This window comes from Morus notabilis, unplaced genomic scaffold, assembly GCF_000414095.1.
Source record: "Morus notabilis unplaced genomic scaffold, ASM41409v2 Scaffold404, whole genome shotgun sequence".
NCBI lineage: Eukaryota > Viridiplantae > Streptophyta > Magnoliopsida > Rosales > Moraceae > Morus > Morus notabilis.
In genome coordinates this window covers 415,220-434,023 of record NW_010362549.1, presented here as the reverse complement: position 1 = coordinate 434,023, position 18,804 = coordinate 415,220, and the positions used below count along the sequence as shown (strand labels likewise).

General features: G+C 33.2%; 2 protein-coding genes across 2 annotated transcripts; one reads left to right on the top strand and one right to left on the bottom strand.

Moving 5' to 3' along the window:
• Nucleotides 1-3,115: 3,115 nt before the first annotated feature.
• Nucleotides 3,116-4,974, bottom strand: LOC21406223 (AAA-ATPase At2g46620). The gene has a single exon (XM_010102391.2). It carries the CDS (start codon nucleotides 4,728-4,730, stop codon nucleotides 3,273-3,275), a length of 1,458 nt encoding a protein of 485 aa, XP_010100693.1. The 5' UTR covers nucleotides 4,731-4,974; the 3' UTR covers nucleotides 3,116-3,272.
• Nucleotides 4,975-14,067: 9,093 nt separating this feature from the next.
• LOC21406222 lies at nucleotides 14,068-16,562 on the top strand. The gene is made up of 4 exons (XM_024168385.1): nucleotides 14,068-14,394; nucleotides 14,520-14,780; nucleotides 15,478-15,637; nucleotides 16,268-16,562. The coding sequence occupies exons 1-4, from the start codon at nucleotides 14,161-14,163 to the stop codon at nucleotides 16,444-16,446; spliced, it is 834 nt and encodes a 277-aa protein (XP_024024153.1). The 5' UTR covers nucleotides 14,068-14,160; the 3' UTR covers nucleotides 16,447-16,562.
• Nucleotides 16,563-18,804: the final 2,242 nt, after the last annotated feature.

Below are 18,804 nucleotides of genomic sequence, written 5' to 3'. Positions count from 1 at the left end.
TAAGATGTGATTTTATGTGAGAATTTTTTATTACAATAAAAAAATTAAATGTAATTATTTATAAAATTTTTTTATTATAATAAAATTTAAATTCTAAACTCGAATAAACGATGCCTGAATCTCAGTTTCAAGAACAACTGAATCATGAGGTCGTAAACTGTTGATGTATTCGAAGAGATCGAGCAATAATTTCATGCAAAGAAAAGGTCATAATTAGCGGCGAGTCAGAAGTGGTATAAAAAAAAAAAAAAGTACGGGGCCTTATTGTAATCCCAAAGAATAATAGTATAATAATATTTTATTTTATAACAATAAGATAATGATAGCGGCACCGGTTGCTATGTCTATGTGTAATAATTGGCCATTTATTTGTTTAAGTATGTAGAGCCTAAATATCATGCAGTATTTGCACTTGAATCAAGAAAAACACGGACAAATTGTGAAACATGAGCCGTGCGTGATCATCTTGTAATCTTTTTATTTACTATGATGAAATTAGTAACATAACATTCACATTAATAAAAATCTTATGCATTCTTGTTTGTTTTCTGTTTTATATTATTGCTTTTCATAGTAAAGAGGATAAATTCTATGAATTCTTCAAAACTTGAAAAGTCTTTGTTGTGCACCCTGATGATTGTATCGAGGTGAATGTTTAGACCGTCCGGTCTAAGCCCAAATGAGAATTTTAGTCCAATCCGACTCGTTATTATCGGCCCTTAAAATAACGAGGGTCGGCCCAGCCGAAGCCGAAAATTATAAGGTACTTCTTAAGAAAATTTATTTTGAAAAAGGGTCTGACTCGAATAAGATTTTGAGTTGCCCGAACACTTGAGCTAGTTGAGTCGAGTTAGGATCGAGCCAACAGTTTAGGACTTCGGCCTGACCCGTTTGACCCGACCTAAACTTTCACCTATAATATAATGTCTCCAAATTCACTATCAAACTTTAAAATGTGCTATTTTTTAGACACACTAGTACGTGCGACTTACGTGAGAATGTCAAATTTATCAATTTTATTAAACTCTTAACTAACCCAATTGAATTCTGGCCTGTTCTCCATTTTTTTCCTTCTTGTTTTCTTGCTTTTGAGTAGCTACTCTAATTAAGGAGAAAATATATCTTAGATTTGGTGCTAACTAATTTATTTAGAGTAAAAGACATGCATTAACCATAAATGTTCCGTTTAAGCTTAAACCAAACGAAAACTCTACAGTTTCGTCCAAAAAAAAAAAATAGCAAGTTTTAAAGTTAGCTGTGGGGGAGGGGGAGTAAATTTATAGAAGTATTATACATGAAGAGACGCAATAAATACGTTTTAAAATTTAAAAGGCACGAGGAATTTGTAACATTTCTCCTAATAAAGAATAGAGCATCCAATTCTTAAACTGTCTTTTTAGCTGCGAAATTATAGCCATTCTACTTTTCTCAGTCAATTATCACCTGAAATTGCTCAAATTGGCAAATGCCAATGTTCCTTCCCAACATCATTTGGGTCCATACAAATGCATATCAACACAAGCTAAGTCAAGTTGGGCTGTCTCCTTTCTTCTATCTTTTTTTATTTTTTTCAATTCTTTTGCTGGAGAATATTTTGTTAAGTTTTCATTTTATGAACTGCCAAATGGGTCTTTATTCATGAGCACGGTTGCAAACCAGACATGGTGAAATGACAAATTGAAGGCCTGTTCTTTTTGAGTTTAATTTGAATATAATTATTGAGTTGAATTTGAGTTATAATTTGAGTTGAACTTGTAATTTGAGTTTGTGTTTAGTTGTGTACATTTGAGTTATGGTTTGAGATAAGAATCTTTTTAAGTTTGTGTTTGAGTAAGTCAAAACTTAAATTTGTATTTAAATAGTATTTTAATAAAAACTCAATGCTGATGAAAAATTTTAATGGGGTATGTGAGTCGTGTTTTATTAGTTCTTTCATTGTTAACGGATAAAAAAAAACCATCTCAATCAGAATTAAAACGAAAAAGTTATAGTATTTTTAAAAAATAGAAAAAATATTGTTCATTAATTTGAGTTCGAGTTTCTGAACTTGAGTTGAAGTAGAAACTTGAACTCAAATTTTAGTCATAAACTTGAATTTAAATTCGAATTTAAACTTAAAAGAACATAAATTCAAATAAAATTATAACTTGAATTATTTTTTTTAAAATTTTTCACAAGCTAGAATCTCAGGCAACAGCTGAAAAGCGTGTTTATTCAGTAGCCGTGCAATTATCGGCCTTGACCCTTGACTTGTGAATGAATTATATGTCCTTTTATTTTTTATTTTTTCCACTTTGTTTCTTTTTCTGCCTCAATTTGGGCCAAGGATGATATAAGTTTAGACAGAAAGGGCCAAAAATACATCATCATCACCAATGATGAGAGCAGGAAAGTCCAGAACAGCCTTTTTTTGATTCAGAGATGGAGAAAAGGGAATATCATTACTCTTATAACATACAACCAAAACCAAGTTCTGGTCTTTAGTCACAACTCACATGAAGTTTCATAAGCCAAGAGAGTTTTTTCCTTTCAGTTTTTCAGTTTCCACCATGAGAAACTTTCTTCTTTTTATTTATTTTTATTTATTTTTATTGTTTAAACTTCCTTGTGTGCATCTATTCTCTCTAGTTGCTATCAACTTACCTCAGCAATTGAATTATACTCCAAAACCTTGCTTATTTTATTACTGTCATCCATTGTTCATTGATTCATGCTTTGTGTTAAAGAAAATAAATAAGAAAACAAAACCCCAATGATAAGCACAATCGCAAATTGACAACCAAATAAAATGAAATGGAATAAAAAAAAATAATACTCATGTGGATGCTCGCCTTAATTATCTATTGCTTTCCTGCTAATCATCAAGCTAATCCTTCTAGAAAAAATGGAGAATGTCCTCATGAATCTCAACCTTTACTTTTTATTCTTACTCTAGTACCATTTTATTAATGTAATTATCTAATTAAAAAGATTATAAATAAAAAATAAAAGATAAAAGTTTTGACCCGTATATTTTTAAATAGTATTTATCAAGATTATCTAATCTTCCAATTTACAAAGCCGACGGGCAAAACATTCCTAAAACTAAAACTACCAAAATAGATAACAAGAAGAATGACACTATCACAATCTAAATTTTGTTCATTAACAAAAAAAGCTTTTGATCTAAGCCATAAACAATAGCCTTTTGCTATAGGAATTCTAGCCGTTGACCTTTGGCCCCCCAAAATGGCAATTTGACATGTACTAACAAATTCGAAAGTAAAATCGGATCAACCACTCTTCTGACCCGAACCCGCATCAAAAGCTTGTTTTCTGTTGCTCTTCACCCGCAAAAATCCATACAATTTACGGATATCCTTTACCGGATGGACCCCATCAAAAAATGCTCCGGCGGGTGAACCCGGCTCCTCTGAGAAGCTCATCGGCCCATTGTCGCACAACCTCCGTCCGATCTTCCCCACGCCCCTCCCATCACCGTCTGTTTGCAACGCGGAGATGACGGACTTGATGGCCCGACTGGGTGAGTTGCGGTTCGCCATCATAAGCTCCCCAATCTCGGCCGGGCTCAAACTCGACCCGCTTTGGAAAATCTCCTCCACTTGGGGGAAAAGCTTGTGCTCCTTTAGACCCAAATAGCTATTGGCCAAGTTCTTGAACGCAACGAAGTCACACAAAGGGAAATGGATATGCACATCGACCCGACCCGGCCGGAGAATCGCAGGGTCAATATCGTCTTTTCCGTTCGTCGTGAACACCATGATCCTCTCCTCCGTGCAGCACGAGTTAAGCAGGCCGTCCATGAAATTCAACACGCCCGATAAGCTCACAGCCGTCAATTTCGCGATCAAGAACCGATCAAGATCCTCAATCACGATCACCGACCGGTTCGTCGTCTGCAGCAGCAGCATTTTCAGATCGGAGTCGTCGGTGACTCTGGAGAGATCGAGATCGTAGACGTCGTATCCGAGGAAATTCGCCATGGCGGCGACGAAGCTCGTCTTTCCGGTACCGGAAGGTCCGTACAACAAATAACTCCGCTTCCAAACACGGCCTAACCGGTGGTAATACTGTTTCGCCTTGACGAAATTCTCGAGATCCGATTTCACCTTCGATTTGAGATCGGCTTCCATGGTGATCGTCTCGAAAGTCGACGGATGCGCGAACGGCGCCGATCTCCACCGTCCGCCGCCACGATCACAGAGATTTCCTCCTCCGAGGTTCATGTAAAGCTTCAAATCCCTCTTCCTCTGCTCGACCTCATCGGCGACGGCGTGAATATGGTTCAGATACGGCCGCAGAATCCTCCGCTTGTCGGCCTTCCGAATCTTCAAAACGAAGCTTCTGGATGCGTTTCTCTCTCCTCTCTCTTCGTTCAGCCAAACCAATTTCGCTCCGAGGAAGAAATCCTCGATTCTCTGGTTGCGATCGAGCTTGAGGACGATCTCGCCGGGCCTTTTGCTGGCGACGAGGTTGGTGAAATCGGAATCCTCGACGGATTGCAAGGAATTGAGGTAATCGCCGACTCTGCGATATAGCTGATTCTCTTGCATGGCGTCGTTGAACTCGGGGACTTTGAATGTTTGGTAGACATGGAAACAGTCCTCGAAAGCTCTCCACCATTTTTTCACGATGTAAACCAATCCTGTTCTGTACAGAAGAATACGGACCAAAACCAATCCACAGACGATTACCAGAAAGAGAAGAAGAAGATAAGGAAGAAAAACCATTCTCTTTTTTTTTTTTTTTGTGGGTATGTAAGAATTGATGATAATATCTGTAATCTCTATGATTCTGACGACGAATTCGAGTTCTTTTTCTTCCTTTTCGAAGAGGAAAACATGGCTAAAAAGGGAGTAATTCTAATGGGAAAAATCAGAGATTTTATTAGAGACTCGAGAAGAGAAGGCTATGAGTGATGATATTATAGCGGAGGATTTTTTGCGTAATCTGTTTTTTTTTTTTTTTTTTGAAGGAAGAGGTTAGGAAAATCAGTGACGAATCATATTTTTATATGGGGACTTTTTGAAGTTAAAATTTGAAATTATTTATTTATTTATTTATTTTTATTTATGTTTTAACTAGCCAGGTTGGTCCATTGTTCATGGGCTTTCTTTTTTTATTCGCTTTATTTAGGTTATATTCCTAATCAGGGAAAAAAAAAAGGAGGAAAAAAAGTGACTTTTGTGCTTTCTAGTTCTTCGAAAGCGTGGCTCTACCGCGTGTAGGCGCTATTTACAAAGTAATTAATTAGATTTTCTCACAAAGTTGTGATTAATTTTTCCTGATATATTATAGGCAATAAGATTCAGTCTCATTATCAGATAAATACTAGCTAGGCGCTAGAGTACCAAACAATAATAATTAAAAAAAAAAACTATGTATATGCAATTGAACTTGTTCTGATCTGATTTTATAATATGATCCGGTGGATAGAATGTGGTAATGGTTTTTTTTTAATTAATGATTTATTTTAGCAAATAGTAAATTATTATTGTTGGTCGTTTATAATAAATCATTCTAATGATAAGGGGGCTTGTCTATTCAAATGGGTCATTTTGTTTTTAACAAATTAATCATATCCAACCTTTATGAGCAATGAGGGGGCAATTAATTTCTTAATTAATCGGTCCCTCGTATAGGACTTCTAATTGGACTGAGTAAAAGAAAACATGTTCATTTTGGGACAAGACGAATTTTGTTCTCTTTTATTTTTTTTTTCCTCCCTTTTTTATCTTAATTCCCATGAGATACTAGAAACTGTTCTACTAGTGGTTTCTAAACAATATTGTAAAGGAAGGGGAGAGAAGCAAGCAAACGTACGCCAAGTGCCAACCTGATTAATGAGGAGTTAACTTTAAAGTTGGAAGCAATTAGGCCTCGTTCATTTCACCGATTCGAGTTTTCAGTTTTAAATTTGTACAGTAAAAAGTTTTCAGAAAATGTCATATCTAATTTTTTTTATTACAGTAAAAAACTCTCATAAAATGTCACATCTCAATTCAAATTAAAAATTCGAATTAACGAGGCGTAACTGATTTGTGAAAAGCTAAAGCAATTAGTAACATATATATAAATAACATACAAAAATCAACAAAGCTATTGATCTCATTATTATTGTTATTATTATTATTTGTTGTTAAAGACACCAACTAATACGGTTTTAGCTTCTCGAGAGCACACAGGTTTGAGAGTGAGTACACTACCATTGAAGGATTTTTTAATTTAAAATTTAAATTCTACACTTCAAAGTGTGAGTGTGGATTTACCATTATGCCATGTCGATAATCACACCTCAGTTACAATTAAACGTTTTTACGAAAATTAAATCATACTCGTTCATCTACAAAAATTAACTAAAGTTTTTCTAATTGACTCGAGAGTTTCCTAACTCATAAAGAAAATCCTAACAAATGTACTCATTTCTCTATGAACCACATAATTAGTCCTTTTTTTTGGAGGGGAGCTAAATAAATTGTCATTTTAAAAGTAGGCAGCAACTGATGACGGCAAATTATCCAAGTGGCTTGGTTTCAAGATGACAGCAGCTTTATGTTATTGTAAGATATTCGTATATTCTTTTACATTTCTTGTATAACTTACCAACAACTAAGGGGAAACGTATTTTTCCAGTAATATATATATATATATATATATTTTTTCTTTCTATTCAATTGGGAAGGTCGAACAAAATTTGCTGGCTCGACTGCCTAAAATACCAAACCAGAAGAATCTAAATATTAGGGGTCATTGGCCCGTTTAGTTCGCTGATTCGAGTTTTTAATTCGAATTGAGATGTGATTTTATGTGAGAGCTTTTTACTGTAGCAAAAAAGTTAGATGTGATAGTTTGTGAGAGCTTTTTACTGTAGTAAAACTCGAATTCTAAACTCGAATCAGTGAAATAAACGAGGCCACGTGTTACTCTTAACTGGCATCAAGAAGCGACACGTGTGTGTGCATATATATATATATATATATAATTACACACTTACGTATATATGTTTGTTTTATGTATGTATGTATAAAGTTTATACAGACTTGAAAGTTTCTTTAGATTTTAAGCTAATGCACGAGGGTTTAAAGGTTGAAAGAACGTCCAAGTCGCAGAACATTTAACATTTAAAGACACTTTGAAATTGTCCAAAAGTCTTTCTGCGCCCCAACATCATCAACCTCCTTTTTGGCTAAAATCCACCTTTTGCATGACATAATTATAGAATATCATGTACTAGTTTTCGTTTCATTTGTCACTTTTATAAAGTTAAACCAGCGAAAATGGTTCCAAGTTTGACGTTTTGGCTCTTGATGCACACCAAAGCCGATTATGTACACAAAAGCCATTCATACTCGCACATAATCAACCTGTAATTTTTAAAATAATAAGAAAACAACACCAATCAAATAAATAATACTTCATAAAACTGATTATTAGAAGACCCTATAATTATGTCAGCAATTAATTACTGATATTTATCACTCAAAAGTTTGCTACTCAGTAATAGGATTTTTCCACTTAATTCGAGACTCCTTTATTCGTACGGCACTTGGGGTCAAGATTCAAGAATATTTTCTTTATCAAAATACCCCCCCCCCAAAAAAAAATGTCAACTTCAACTAAGCTTTTTTACACTTTTGTACATAAAAATATAAATTGTATATTGAATTGATCAAACACTTGCGTGTTGTTAATGTTGGTGCTAATACAGACAGCATTTTCTATGCGTGACGCGTAGAGCATCGTCCTACCTTTCACTTGCACTTATCTACTTCCTCATCTCTTTCATTAATTTTTTTTTTCTTTGCTTATTAAGTGTGTTAATTCCCACAAAATCTTTGATTGGTAAAAAAATACTTTAGGCCTTGATAGTGGCCAATTAACTCACAATAAACTGTTTTAATGGGAACTGATCTAACACGCTTAAGGCAAATATTATACACGGTTGGTATTTTTGGTCATCAGATACGATTTAGTATTTAGTTAGTTGGTCGTAGACTTTGTATTTATGCATATGTGCATATATAAGTTTCATTGGCCTAATTCATATATGTGTATTGTAGTCAAATTAGTCGATAAGTGTTTTTTTTTAACAAAAATAATAATAATAAAAAAACAAGTGTTGGACATGAAATGAATATGGATCTTCCTTTGATAGAGCCATCTACTAGTAGAAGTGTCTCTTTCTTACTGTTTAGATATTGTCAAAATCACATTAAATTAAAATAATATGTAGAACAAATAATTATTGATTAAGATCTGTAATTTCTTTTTTCAATGCGTATTGTAGAAAAATCTCCAAAACAAATATACAAAATGTACTACTCAGTCTTTTTTTTTTTAAAACGTGGGTGAAACTTACTTAAAATACGCCATGTTTTTTTTTTTTTAATTAAAATACGCCTTGTATTGGTACAACTACATGGGTGTTTTAATTCAATTGGACCCTTATTAAAACTAAAATAATTAGGTAGCAACTAGACTGTTCCGTCAAACATAAAGAGAGCAGAAAACTGGTGAAACTTGATGCCATTTGCGTTTAAAAGTCTTTAGTGTCTCTTTCGGAATGCTCAATTTGAAATTTTCTCTCCTCCAAAAAAGTTGCTCAATTAAGTTTTGGCTTTTTCAATGATATTTGGTCTTGCCAAGTAGGTTACGTGCATGGTAAATGGACATACAAATTCACCTCAAAACAACAAGGAATGATAGCGCACCCATATAATGCACATAGATATGTTTATTTTTATGGCAAGGGACAAAAAATTTGCACCCAAATTAAAGAAAGTATTCGCATAGCATAAAAGTTTTAATCTTCAGCAACTCCCTTTACATTTTTCTCGACTAATAGAGTGGAGTACAATATAGTTTTACAAGAAAATTGGTTTTTTCTCGTTTATTTTTATTTTTATTTTATTTGGGTATTTGGCAGGAAAAAGATCCTCCAAACACCATTTGTTAAGAATGTTAATTTTCCATTTTTTATTTAAAAAAAAAAGAAGAATTATAAGTGTCATTGTGCCCTCCATCCTGATTATTTATAGAAGAAATTTTGAGATTCATGTAAAAATAAAAAACGCTTTTGGGGAGGTTGCCTAAAGGAGCAAATGTAATGGAATATTCCGGTGCTGAAAGTGAAGTTTGAGAGGCCAGAAACGGTCACACATTTGTATGGTTGTTGTGGCTGCAAATCAGTCGATGATATTTAGTTAGAGGACAAGAAAAATCAAGCGGTGCAACAATCTTTTCGATTTTAGTTAACATGTAATATGCGAATGAACGCACGAAAACGATCGCTAACCTATGCGTAATGATGCGGTATACACATGAAATATTACTAAGGCCGCATATATAAATATATATATATATACATACATATATATTTGTATGATATATAGGTCAATTATTAATCAAGAAGGAGCCTAATAAGTAAATGATATTGGATTCTTTCAGTTTTGGCTACCCATAATACTTGAAAATGTTTCACCGTTTGCCAACCATCATATAAAGGACTTGATTGATATTTATGAGTGTGAAATGAGGGTGTTGTGTCTTAATCGAATCACAACTTCATGTTACGCTTATGGTACAAGCTGGGACAAAGCTATTCATCAAGTGTGTAGGCCACCAAGGATCGGTTTATTCGAGGCTTTGTTTTGTCACTTCTAGGTCTACTGCAGCCAACAGGTAATAATCATATATTTTTGTGTCAGTCTTGTTTGTACGAATAGTTAAATTCTTAGGTTTGAAACTGTTAATAAAAAAAGTCTAAAAATTTGTTAAAGTTACTCTTAAATGTATGAGTTGGGTTGGCATGAGATATGATTTTTTTTTTTCTATTTGAAAGGGTGTGAATTGTACATATTTAATCCCAATGATGTTAGAAAAATTTTACGGCGTGAGTTAGGCGGTCAGTTTTAACATTCAAAGAATCAAAGACTCAAAGTTCAATCTAACATTCAAAGTTTATCATCAAATAAAAATAATAACTCCAACATACATCAAATAAAAATAATAACTCCAACATTCAAACAATAGAAATTCAAAGTTCAATCTAACATCAAACATGAAGCAAAGTAGTCCATCCAACATCAAACATAAAACAAACATAAATTAGTCTTAACATAAAGTAAACATAGATGCTTAATTCAAACATGAAGAAACTAGAGAGTAAAAATGAGGTGTCTGCCTAGGGTTAGATATTAGAGGAGACAAGTTAGAGCGCGGGTTGAGTTGGGATGTGCGGGCTATTATAGGCCCAATCTACACCCCGTCCCAAAACTCCGAGCTAGACATTGAATGGGCTGAAAAAAAAAATTTAATACTAGAAATTGCATTTCTCAAATTAAGTTGAGGTGGGATGGGTTAAGCCTGTGGGTTTATAAACAGCCCTAAAAAAATATTAATTAAGAGATAATAATAACAATAATAATAATACAGTCCTTATAGTCTAGTTTGGTAGGTCAATGAGGTAGCAAATGCCAAATGGGTTATTTCATTGCTCAGGGTCTTGGGCCTTTGTGGGAGTTCTGTTAAGGCTCATTAGCTAGGTCTGGTGTCTTTGACATAGAAATCCCAGCTTATGCCTTTTGGCCCATCAGCTACAAAAGCTATTGCCTGTGTAGTTTGTTTACGCTATTGCTTGGATTGTTCATGTCAGTGTCATAAATGGATGGAGGCCCTGATAGAAACTGGTTTCAGGTTTTCGGATCCACCCTTTTAGTGGTGTATGGTGCTCAACACAAGTGTCATTAATATTGTTTTAATATTAGAATTTTGGTCTTATAATTAGCTTATAAACCACCGGTGGTGGTGGCATAGTAGCGAAAGACATCCTAATAAGACTCCACCTTTATCATTTAGGGTTTGATTCCCATTGTCCGTTGTGAGATTGAATTATATCTCTCATCGGCCTGTCATATTGTACCTCTAATCGACCTGTCATATTATGCCTCCCAAACAGCCTCTAAATATAGTTTAGATTAATGTGATTTTAGACTCTAAATGTTAGTTAACGAAAATATGAGTTAAATTTTTTTTCTATTCTATTTGCGGTCTTAATTGATCGTCAAGTGATTATACGAGCTAGGGGATGTCATTGATCCCCTTTTCTTATTATGCCAAAAAAAAAAAAAAATTGTAAACATGTGATAGCTAAAAACATTACGTGTTGTACTACAGAATCGTTCATACTTCATAGTAATGAAATGGGGTAGGTCATGATTTATCAGTCTCTTGCTATGAATCAGATTCTTTGATGGTTTAATTATTTCAAAAGCAAGAGGTAGTGGAAGTTGGAATGGTCTTTCCCGAGTGCACTTGCATCTTTGACAGTCCAATTGCTGATGAGCCCTCTAACATATACCAACATGTTATATTCGTCCCTGATTCTGAATCATGATTAGTAATTCTCTACATTATTTTCTCTCATAAAAAATATACGTAAAACGATAATAGTTCTGAATACATAAACTAAACGTCCTCTAAAAGTGTGTTGTTGCACAATAAACGATGTAATTATATTGCTTGATAAAAGTGTACAAAAGCATTTTACACACAAATTAATATACTTTTTAAGTTATTTTGAGAAATTAATATGTGTAGCTTTTAGGTTTCGTTCATTCACCGATTTGAGTTTGCAATTCTAGGTTTATACAGTTAAAATCTCTCAGAAAATGTCACATCTAACTTTTTCTGCTACAGTGTAAAGCTCTAAAAAAATGTCACATCTCAACTCGAATTGAAAACTCAAATCCGCGAAGTGAACGAAGCCTTAAATTCTACTTGTATTTTTGCTTTTGTGTTAAAAGTGTGTTTGGTAGGGTGGAAAAGAGAAATGAAAGAAAATAGAGAAAGAATTTTGTAGAGGAAAATAGAATTTTAAGTTGTTTGGTAGAGGGAAATGAGGAAGGAAAGGAAATAAAAATCCATAGGGCCCACAAATTTTTAATCCTTCCAACTTTGGAAAGAAAAAAGAAAGGAAAAAGTTTGACAAAAAAATAAGATGTAAAATAACAATTTTTACGTTCATCCCTCATCATATTTTTATTTGTATTGGGATATTATTATAAAATGCCTTAAATTTGACGTTTTCTTTTCACTTTTCTTTCTCTTTTACCAAACAACATGAGAGAAAATTATTTTACTTATTTCACCTATGTATTTTACTTCTCTTTCCTTTTATCTTTTCTATCCATCCTACTAAACATAGCATAAATAAAAATATTATTTTTATTAAAAGTACAATAACTCTAAACTGATTCTAAATATGAGCCAACTTGTCGAAGAATCTGAGTGCCTAAACACTCCATCTATGGCATTCGGCATTAATGTTGTAGCTAAAACGAGAAATAATCTATTGTTCCTTTTTTTTTTTTTTTTTTTTTTGTAAAAGGGGATAAATATTCTTTAAAATACACGAATTTAAATTTTTATTCTTGACACTTAATTAATATTATTTTTAGTTAAATAATTATATTAATTAAAAAGTATTATTCAAAATTAAAGAGTAAAAATTTAAATTCATAAGTTTAATAATTTTTTTTAAAAACTTATATTGCTTTTTCAATCAGTAAAGTTGTCTTGAAAAAGGCGTTCTGATACTTGTATCAGTCATCATTCGATGAGAAGAGAAAATTACATTAATTTACAGGCAAAGAGTGCTTTAGTAGAACCCAAATTCTCTGCTGTTTTTCATTGTCCAGCTACATAATTTTGTTTGGATTTTCACGATGTGTCAACTTTATTATAAATGAGAAAAAAAGCCGGGTGTTTCTCTTCATTACCTATTATTGTTCACACAAAAAATTGCTAATTTAGTGACACCCATCATATGAAATGAGAACAGAAAAGTCAATTTTAAATTACTTTTGTAGTCTTACAAAATTTTAAGTTTTAACCAATAATCTTATTAATATTAAATTATTATTATGATTATTATTATTATTATGTTGCAAAATTCAATTTAACCATATTAAAAAAAGTCACTTAACCAATAATAAAGTTACTACAATTTTTATTCATAAACTTAATAAACACTTTAATGAAATTAAATCATTTCAAATCCTACTTCATAAATAAACATTAAAAAAAAAAAACCATTCCTTTATCATTACATCCCATATATTTCCAGCAATGTAAAGTGAAATGGAAAATTTGCATTCATACGGACATAAATAAAATTGTAACTTATAAACAAATCCCACTAAATTATCCTATTAGAAAATTGAACCCTATTGAAATAATTGCTGACTTGATAGGGGAAACTTTTATGATGCTGAGAGAAGTATTTTTTTCACTGAGTCAGAAAAATGATAACTTGTAAATTTTATGTTTGAACTTGTAAATTTTGAATATTATAGGTCTCGTTTATTTTATTAATTTAAATTTTTAATTTTAAATTTTTATAGTTAAAAATTCTCAAAAAATATCATAGATAACTTTTTTTGTTACAGTTAAAAGTTTTTAAAAAATGTCACATCTTAACTCGAATTAAAAATTTAAATCTGTAAAACGAATGTGACTATAATTACATAAACTTATAAATTTTTTAAAAATATGATAATTTATGAATTTTACAATAAACTTACAAACTTTACATACTAAAAGACGTTTCGTTTATAAATTAGAATTATAATATTAAAATTATTTTTTATTTATATATATTTTTTATAAAAAAAAATTATAATATATTATAAATTATAATTTAAATTATAATATGAATCTCCTTACAAACGTCTCCAAAATTTATAAAAATTACAATAAATTTGCGAAGCCAGCCGCTGCCGTGAAGGTAGAACCGTAGAAGGACCCACCAAAAGTGATATGAATAAGAAGCACGATATTGATAATTGAATACAAAGGGAAGGGTCCACCTGGATCGCACCGGTCCTTCCATTATGGGGTCCACTTCTTACCTTAAATTCTAGAACAGGGCTCAACAAAAAAGTACTGTCTAGCTATAAAACACGTTGTCAAATAACACTGGTTAGCCAGAAAAATAAATAAATAAATAAATAACACTGATCCAACCAATCACATACACGAACATCATATATAGATAATAGACTCATAAAGTCTCATCAGTTCCTTATCTTTTCTGTAATCTGCCACGACCCAGTTATCTCCCCTCTCTCTCCTCTCTCTCTCTCTCTCTCTAGAGCGAGCATGGCCGCCACGCTCAGCTTTCTGAAACTGCCTCCTCTTGTTCCGACAAAACCAAACCCCAGTCTCTCAAAACCCAAACTTCAAAGCACCCAAAATAAACTGCGCGTTCCACTTTCACCCAAATCCTCCTCTGACCCACAAACACAAAACCTTCTCATTCAAGCCCTTCGTCAGCTCGAGTCATCCTCACTTCCCCTCACAGCCCTCACATTGCCCTTCTTCTTCGACCCCAAGGCAAGCCCATTTCTTTTTTTTTTTCTTTTTTTCTTTGGTGGGGTTGTTTTAATTTTTTGCATTTGTTTGATTCAAAGTTTTTTTTTTTTTTTTTTTTTTTTTTTTTTTTTTTTTTTTTTCCCCAGAATGCAGCTGCTGTGGACGGGGAATTTGGAATATTGGAGGGAAGGTCGTTTGCTTTGATTCACCCAATTGTGATGGGGAGTTTGTTCTTGTACACATTGTGGGCCGGCTATTTGGGATGGCAATGGAGGCGAGTCAGGACGATTCAGAATGAGATTAGTGAGCTCAAGAAGCAAGTTAAGCTTACCCCAGTTACGCCAGATGGGAAACCTGTGGAAGCACCACCATCACCTGTTGAAGTCAAAATTCAGCAACTCACTGAGGTAGGCTTTTTTTTTTTATTCCGTCACTCTTGTGTTGGTTAAATTGGGATGTTTAATTAGAAGATTCAAATAATTTGAATCATAGTTTATAATTTGCTACAGCATTTTTTTTTTACAAAAAAATATACGTAAATTAAAAATAATTTTAATCACATTATTCTAATTTATGAACTAAACGTCAATAAAAACGCACATGTGATTTTGGGAATTGAGATATGTGCAAAATTGCCTTTTTTAAAAAAAGAAAAAAGAAAAAAAAATATGTTTCGTAAAAGTTAAGAATCAATAATTTAGGTGATTGAAATTTGATACGTTACACATACGTTGATATATTAATGATTAGTTTAATCAATGATTTAACAAGATCAACCACTAAGTTATAAAAAATCCATTAATGATTTATCAAAGTAAACCTTTTTTGTTTTTGTTTTTTTTTCAATAAGGCATTTTCTTAATTTAACAAAACCAGGGCATCCACTTAAAGTAGACCTTAGAAAGAGTTATCCACTGCAATTTCTCTATTCCCGAGGTGTAATTTTCATGAGAGTTAAATTCTTTGTAGAATTTTTTTTGGTTTATGACTTTGCTTGTTGAGGATTGGAATTATTTGATGTTTGGTGCTTTTGTTTGATGCTCATTTTGTTTATATTGTTGCCTTGAGAAAGTATGTGATTGTAATTAGTATTTTCCAATTCAGGAGAGGAAGGAGTTGTTGAAGGGGTCTTACAGGGATAGACACTTCAATGCAGGGTCAGTACTGCTAGGATTTGGGGTGTTTGAGTCTGTTGGTGGAGCAATTAACACATGGTTTAGGACAGGAAAGCTATTCCCTGGACCCCATTTGTTTGCAGGAGCAGGTAAAGTAGAAGGCTTTTTCTTTTTCTTCTTTAATGATTATTTTTAGAAACAATATTGTCTCCTAAATTTTAAAACCTCTCCATTTGTCCCCTAAATTATGAATTAGGGACTTGAGTTAGAATTTTCCTTAAAAATAGAGGAAATGTGTTGACATGTGGTTTTTTTTGTTTGAATTTTTGTTAAAAATAAACAAAAAATACTACTTGACCGTACCTAACCGTCTTTTTTCCGCATAGTTTAACAAGAATCCTACAAGAGAGGGTTTAATGGGACTAATTCAAAACTCAAAGGGTAAATTAAGATCTGTTCATTTCACCGATTCAAGTTTTGCTACAGCAAAAACAATCACATTTAACTTTTTTATTACAGTACAAAACTCTCACATAAAGTCACATTTCAACTTAAATTAAAAACTCGAATCAACGAATTAAACGGGTCTTCAGAGTTTCTAAAGTTTAAGGGGGCAAAGTAAAAATGATCTTAGAATTCAGGCGGCACAATGAAGATTATTATTATTATTATTGTTGTTGTTGTTATTTTTTTCAACTAATTCAGATTAGTTTTTGTCGGCGGCTTTGTGCTTGTGAGTTATTAATTTAATCTCTGGTCGGATTCTTGTGAACAAACAGGTATCGCAGTGCTCTGGGCGGCCGCGGCATCCCTTGTTCCGGCAATGCAAAAGGGGAACGAGACAGCCAGAAATCTTCACATTGCATTGAACACACTAAATGTTGCACTTTTTATTTGGCAAATACCAACTGGAATTGACATTGTCTTCAAAGTCTTTCAGTTCACTACTTGGCCTTAAGCTACAGAAATCACATCTATGGATACTTCCATTACGTTAGGAAGCTTTTTTACCATCTTCAGTTTCAAGTTCTCATTCTTTCTTATGTATGACACCTTCTATTTCAAGTTTTTCTTCTTTCCCCTTTCTTCCATTCAACAGTAAAGAATAACTTTTTAAGCACAAACAGATAAAGTTGATCGTATATGTTAAAAACGTTTCACGTACAATACCATGAACACAAACATTCTTGTTTTCATTTGCTTAATAGAATGCGTGTTTAACATCAGTGTTTACCAACTAACACGATCAAATTGTTAGGAAATTTTATTTCCTGTCTACTGTGGCCAACATATTAATTGACAATTATATTAACGTTATTTAAATTAATTGGACAAATCAATTAGTCAATTTAAAAAAGTCCAATAAGTTTCCTAAATGAGTATGGACTAAATGAGTTGATACTAAATATTGACCCAATTAGGTTTAATGGGTGTCTAGTGGGACAATATATCAAGGAACTTATAGTTACGGTCCCTAATACGTCAAATCATACGATAGGTTTTCACTCTTCCCCATAAAGAGATTAAGCACTCATTCAAGAATTCAGTGATTTGACTGAGGAAGGTGATAACCCCAAGAACACGTCGTCGAAGAGATTTTCTGCTAAAGATTAAAGCTGCACCAATAGAGATAAATATTTGTTATAACCTATTTTCTTGATAATTTGATGTGATGATTCTTGGCTTGTGGGTTTAAGGATTATGGCCAACAAAAATTTATCAAATTTTGTTCTTTGACTTACATTTTGTATTTATATCATGTATTATTCCATAATGAAAAGGTAGATTTTTTTTTTAAATTCGGCGAGGGGCTACCATTTTTAGCATACCCCTTTGGATGTTAACAAATGTTAGAACAAATTCAGAATTGGGAGGATGAAAAGAATAAAGAATGCAGAAAGAAGGGTTTGAGGCGTATAGGAATACTTTTCTTTAAGGTTTTATTTGTCCTTACTTCTCAAAGTTTGCTAACGAGTTTTAAAATGGTAAATTACCCCCAAGATACAACAAACCCTTGAACACAATATCCAGCAAAAATATTGAGTTCCAGAACAATAATAAATCTGTATTTTCTGAAATCTATCAAATAAAGACATAGATGCATCCATCCTCTTTAAGTGTTACAACCTTTCACATAAAGATACCTTTTCAATTTGATGGTTATCTTTTATATGCTGATGCACTTATATCAATAGTTATTTCTATTGTTAATAAGTGCTCAGATATGTGAGAAAACATATCACAAATAGATGCAATGGTTCGAGACCTTTTCAAATCACTAAAACGCACGAAAACACATTTTCCGTTAATAATTTGCGCTGCAGCGCCCAAGAGGCGCGCTGTAGCGCGTCCGTGCGCTGCAGCGCACTCTGCTGTGCGCTGTAGCGTGCAGGCTTAGCAAAACAGACCCGAGAGGTCTGTTTTGCGCAGGCTGCAGCGCCCAGGCGCGCGCTGCAGCGCGCGGGCCTAGCAAAACAGACCCGAGAGGTCTGTTTTGCGCAGGCTGCAGCGCGCGCTTGTGTCAGCCCACTCTTTCTGAATGTGTTTTAATCCAATTTGTGATATCAAAATTGAGAGATATATTACAATCTCTCTAACAATCCCCCACTAGATTGTAATATTTCTTCAGAATTAACAATGATAAACACATACATATATGAAGGAATCTTTCGATTTTAACTTTTACTTAGTGACTATACTTCAAAGTATTCACAAGACAATAGTGTGCTTTGCATTAAACTTTGTCTCTTAAGCAAATACCGGAAATATATTACATATGTGTTATCCAAGATTTAAAAACTGTTCCAATCGTTAAGTACTATTCCGGCCTTGTGCTCTATCTTGGATTCATGAACATTTACAAGACTAAACCAAGGTCTTGTTAGGAACGGCACCATTCCTTATGTTCACTTAGGTGAAGTTCGAATTATATCTCTAGCTACTAAGAGACTCGAACTTCATTAAGAGTATAAACTCAACCTCAAACACGTAGCTATTTTTTTTGCACCAATATCCTGGAAGGGACTAATTAAAGTTCGGTGCTAACCCGGTCAAATAACAATAATTTGTTCTTACCCATTTAACTATGGAATAGCGGTACAACTATTACATAGTTGGGTTACCATCATTGGTGACTCTTTCAAAGAAAGGTTTAAGTCTCATTCCACTAGATGTTTCTTTGACTAAGTCTCTTGAAAGACCTTTCGTCAAAGGATCCGCTAGGTTCTTGTTTGTCCTAACATAAACAATATTAATAACACCATCAGTTATTAATTGTTTAACATATTCATGTCTCAAGCTAATATGTCTAGATTTT